The sequence below is a fragment of the Felis catus genome, chromosome C2, assembly GCF_018350175.1.
Source record: "Felis catus isolate Fca126 chromosome C2, F.catus_Fca126_mat1.0, whole genome shotgun sequence".
NCBI lineage: Eukaryota > Metazoa > Chordata > Mammalia > Carnivora > Felidae > Felis > Felis catus.
The window spans coordinates 77,241,457-77,246,937 of NC_058376.1; the positions used below are offsets into that span (position 1 = coordinate 77,241,457).

Sequence of the window (5,481 nt, forward strand, 5' to 3'; positions counted from 1 at the left end):
TGACTGGGACCCTAAAAGGTGGAATCTCTGGCAAAGTGAGAAGAAACAAGAGAAGTGTGTTGTGGTGGTTGACAGTGAAACAGACAGAGCTTCCCATGCCATCTGACCAGTAATACACAGGATAGTTTTAAATAGTAATTACCCAAGACTTCTAGTAATAGAGAAATGAACCTTGAAACTCTTAAGAGAAACACTTTCATTCTTTGTCCCTTTAAAATGTAAATCTTATCACGTCTTCGAAATGTAAATACCCCAAGGGATAACTAAAACACTGCCCACCAGGAGACCAAATAAAATAAGAGGGGGAAAGTTCGCTTTTTAGAGAACAGACTGCTTAGAAGCTCCCTTGCCCAAAATGCACTCCACAGTCTCCATGAACTACTTGCAAATCTTAAAAGTCTCCTTCATAAATAATAATAAAAAACTTTAGCGTTGGGAACAGGTAACATTAATTTTACATAATCTGGATTCAAGAGTTATTTATAAACTAGTGAGTTTTGCATTGCTGTGTGTGATTCATGGATAAAATTTTGGAATGGAAGTTAGAAGGGCTCTGTGTCTGTATGTTTATGCATGTCTATGGGTGTATGTATTTTTTAAGTTTATTTATTTATTAATTTTGAGAGAGAGAGTGAGCATTCGCACAAGCAGGGGGAGGGGCAGAGAAAGAGAGAGTGAGAATCCAAAGCAGGCTCCGTGCTGTCAGCGCAGAGCCTGAGGTGGGATTTGATCCCATGAACCGTGAGATCATGACCTGAGCAGAGATCAAGAACCATACACTTAACAAACTGAGCCACCCACGTGCCCCTGTATGTTATGTACTTGTAACTCTACCTCTGGATGGTATTGCCAAAATTTGTAAAAAAGATCTACTTAATTGGTTTAAAATAAGTGCATATATGTTAAGTATTCCTAAAACTCTCAGAAATGTAGAAAGTAACCCAAATGCTTTTCCAGTTCAACTAGTTTAAGTTTGTTGGCTTAATTAAGATAGGCATGTCTTCAAATTATCAGCATTAGAATTAATTCAAGCATACAACTTTTATTCTACCTGGGTTTAGTAGTCAAATGAATTCATGTTACCTCTGTTACAAAATTTGTCAGCAAGAAAAATAACTTAAGTTGATGGCTAGCTCTTTAATGCCTCATGAAATTTTCATGAGTAATCTAAACATAATTGTTAAGAACAAGTGAATCAAATAGGTGTAAATGGATACACAAAGTTGGAGATAAAGAGAATTCTTTCCTTGTATAACGAGTTGGCTAAAAGTGGATGAATTTGTGATAGAATGTTTTTAAAAAGTAATCTTTTTGTGTGTTTTTTTTTCCTGGCATTTTAACACAACATTTTTATTGCTTTTGAGGGTTTCCCTAGAGCAGACATCCTTCTATTGCGCAGCTGTTTCATTTTGGCATTTTAAAAGTTGAGGCTGAGGTTACAAATGCTTCCAAGACCAATTAAATGCCCAGGGTAGTTAAAGGTGAAGGCGCACAGGCTTTAAAGAACAAGGTCCGTAGCTTTTCCTCTCTGTGCGCACCATCCTTGGTTAGCAGGTGAGTTTTGACAGTACTTTCCGCCTCAGATTTCCAGAGAGCCTTCTGAAGCCCTGATCACTGGGGCTCCATCTAGCAGGAAAGTCAGAGCCCAGTCAGGAGCCTGCACCAGCCTGACGCCCACCGGTGGCGGAAATAGGAGAGGAGCAGAGTGCGGGAAGCTGACAAAACTAGGGGAGCCTTCCTGTTGGTCTGAAAGCAAGGAGAATGCAGTTCACACAGCTACAGAAGGGCGGATGGTAGTTCCCTGCTTCTGCAAGCTTAGTAAACCCAGGAGACAGGCACGCACTGTGGAGAACTGCACGCCTGCTCCAAGGCTTCTTGCAATTTCTTCAGGGTTTCATCGACGCCGTTGTTGACCAGCGAGAGGTCAAAGTAGTACGCATAGTGGCTGCGGATGGCCTCGGAGTCTTTCTGCAGCTGCTGCAGGGCCTCTGTCTGTGCCCCCTGGTCGGAGGGTGCGATGAACACAATGAACGATGACAGTTCTGCTGTGCAGACAATCTTCAGGGTCTGGGGCTCAATGTCCAGGATGGCAATCCTGTCCTGCTTATGAATCTGGTGCAGGGTTTCAAATGTGGTGCCAAACACGTTGCCCTGGTAGCTGCCAAACTCCAGGAATTCGTTGGCAGAGATGCCCCTCGTCATCTCTTCGGTGGAGACAAAGTGGTATTTTCCCCATCTTCCCCACTCTTCCTGGGCGCCCGTGTGGTACACGGGGTGGGGTACGCAAACTTGTCCAGGTTCTGGCTGAGCAGGGCACTCTTAATGTGGCAGCGGCCCACCCCGCTGGCTCCTATAAGCACCAGGGTCTTCTTCATGAACGCCGGGAGCCGACCAGCTTCCTCGTAGGAAACGACCTCCAACTGGTCAAAAATCGAGCTGTGCTTGGCCAGGTACTGGTCTTTGTACTTCTTCCCGAAGGGACTGCAGCTTGGGGCTTCGCTCGCAGCAGACTGAGCCACGCTTGCCACTCGCCATTCCTGCAGCTCAGGAGAAAGGATCAATCCAGCTGACTCCTTGGAGGAAGCTTCCACCTGCCCTTGCCACCAGTTACTGTCGTCTTTGCTGAGTATCTTGATGATGTCCCCGGTAACAAACTTCAGCCCCGCCTCCTTCCAGGGGATCAGGTGGTCCTTTTTGGGGTCATAGTCAAATTTGGCTCTCATGACCATCTGTAGTGCAGGAAGATGATTCTGGTGGTTGGGAATTACTTTTAATGAGATCGTTCCTTTGGTTTCTTTCATCGCCTTCTGCAGCCGCTCTCCTGAGTGATTAGTCGCGTTTGTGCCATTGATTTCTAGGCTCTCATCCCCAACGTGAAGGGAGCCTTGTCTGTGAATCATGCCGCCATCAAGAATTCTGGCCACCGTACAGGACTGCTTGTCGTTCAGCTTCAGGATGATTCCCATGGGCTCTTGGGTGACTGTCTGGAACTGGATGAGTCGCACCTTCTGTACGTCCTGCCCCTTGGGCTGGGCAAGGCTTCCTGGGGCAGCCCAGCCGTTGGTGTACATGCCCTAGGTCACAGCGTTCGCCTGGTGTGAGCAGCCTCGGGCTGGCTGTGTTTCTGCAGCAAGTGCTCCAAGTAGAGGTCAGAGACAGCGGTGCGCATGCTGCCCCCCCCCCCCCTCCCCGCCCTTGTCCTCGCCTAGAGCGTAACCTTCCCGGGCCTGGAGGCGGGGCCGTGAGCCGCAAGGCGGGCAGAACCGGAAGTGCCCGCGGAAGCCTGCAGGGCCACAGAGGGGGCAGGGGCGGCGCGGCCCCATCACCTCCCCACCCGCGGCGCACTGGAAGGGCCAAAAGGTAATCTTTAATATCAGTTGTGTATTTATATAAAACTACAGCTTAATTTGCTTCAATTGCAAATTAGGATAAATTTTCTTAGATTATGGATCACTGCTGCTACCAGGTTATGAAAGTGTTGTTTTGTTTCTTTCAAGTACTCTGCCTTGAAAACAAAAATTGTGGGTTGTTTTTTTTTTTTACTTTTTGTTATATTTTGAAATTTTTTTTTAAAGTTTATGTATTTATTTTGAGAGAGAGGAACGCAAGCAAGGGAAGGGCAGAGAGAGAGGGGGAGAGAGAGAATTCCAAGTAGGCTCTGCACTGCCAGCTCAGAGCCCAACAGGGGGCTCAGACTCACCCACCTTGAGGTTGTGACCTGAGCCAAAATCAAGAGCAGGAGGTTTAACTGAATGAGCCACGCAGGTGCCCCAAAGATTGTGTTTCATCAAAATGATTTCCCCTACCTCATGCTGTTTGTATCAGGTCTTTGATTACTTTAGAGAACTGAATCTTCTCAATAGTAAAGGAGCAAAGTTTTTTTCCACAGCTATGAAACCTTTTGTATTTGCTTTAAAAATCTTTTATTGCCATTTCAGTAAAATAGAGAATTACATGTTGTTTCATGAAGATGTATGATTCTATCAAGTCAATTTTCTGAAAAATTTCCCCCAAATAAAATTCCAAATGAAATATTTTTGTCTTTTTTTGTGATTTGTTCATCTTGTTGTCAAGTTGAAAGCATGGTTGATTTATCTCTAAAGATTCTCATTTCCTAATTAATGTATTTATGGTAAAATGTCTATCTTCTAAATCCTGTTTTGGCCTCATCCTTCCTATTTCTGTGTATGGTGCTATCATCCATTCAGTAAAGAATCAGCCATTCCCAGAGAGATGACCAGCATGGCTGGTGTAAATGTAGTTAGCTGGAGTATTAGTTTTCAATTCCTCTTTATACATACTTTCGCTTCTTAATTGCCTTTTTTAAGAAAATACTTTCCAGGTAGATGGTGTTTGGCTGTGCTTTTTCTGTTAATAAACCTTATTTTTCACTTTTTGTTTTGAATTTATGAAATTTTATAAATACTGTAGGGGCTTACAACAGCGATGCACTCTGTTGACTCTGTCTTCTAGCTTAGAAGTTCAGCCATCAGCTGTGTTGGTTCTGTGATTTTAGCCCATCTGTTTCTTGCCTCTGCAATGGGGCTTTTATTTTTGGAGTCTAATTGTTCTTTTCAAAAATGAAGCCCGTTCATTTCTACGAATGCAGTATCCTCAAAAATTTCTTTAAGGGCATTAATTACACCTCGCTGTCTTCTGGTTCCTAAATTAAGAACTTGGAACTCAGTTATTTGATTTTTTGGTGTACGAATTGGAAGTTCTGACTGACAAATTTTGGGAGAAAGTAAAGGTGTTTTCACTCCACTAGAAATCTTTATAGCCATTAATGTAAAGGCACACCTGAAAGAAGGTCTACTGGGAGGCTTATTCCTTCTTTCATTGCTGTGTCTGCACTTGCGATCTGGTGCCACTGAAGCTACCTGGCAACTGATGGCGGGAGAAGTCACGGAGACAGAGCCAATAATATAAAATACCAATAATATCACACCAATAATATCAAAATGAAAAGATAAAAGGGCTCTAGTCCTTGATGTTATTGCTGAGGCAATGATAGACAATGCTGAAGATGTCCTATTGATGGACTTTTTACATTATGGGTTTATATATATATATATATATATATATATATATATATATACACACACACTTTTTTTTTGGTGGACAGCGCAAATGGGGGAGGGGCAAAGAGAGGGGCACAGAGGATCTGAAGCGGACTCTGTGCTGACAGGCTGACAACAGAGAGCCCTGTGTGGGGCTCGAACTCACCAATGGTGAGACCATGACCTGAGCCAAAGTCGGACACTCAACTGACTGAGTCACCCAGGTGCCCCTAATATTTTTTAGGTTAGGTTTAGGTTTTCTGTAATTACAGCTAACATTATCCAAATCTATATACCACCTCCTACAATTCATTTTCCAAAATTTAATCAGAGCAGGCTTTTGAAATCACATATCACATCATGCTGCTTTGCCACCTATGTTTGTCCAATGGCTTCCCATCCTATTTAGAATAAAAACCAA

The 5,481-nt window shown here is 43.6% G+C and overlaps 1 protein-coding gene across 1 annotated transcript; it reads right to left on the reverse strand.

Moving 5' to 3' along the window:
* Positions 1-1,328: 1,328 nt before the first annotated feature.
* LOC101093884 (55 kDa erythrocyte membrane protein-like) lies at positions 1,329-3,331 on the reverse strand. Its single transcript, XM_045036440.1, is given in 2 exon segments — positions 1,329-2,231; positions 2,234-3,331. Coding segments are annotated over 2 exon segments (1,254 nt in total). The 5' UTR covers positions 3,072-3,331; the 3' UTR covers positions 1,329-1,815.
* Positions 3,332-5,481: the final 2,150 nt, after the last annotated feature.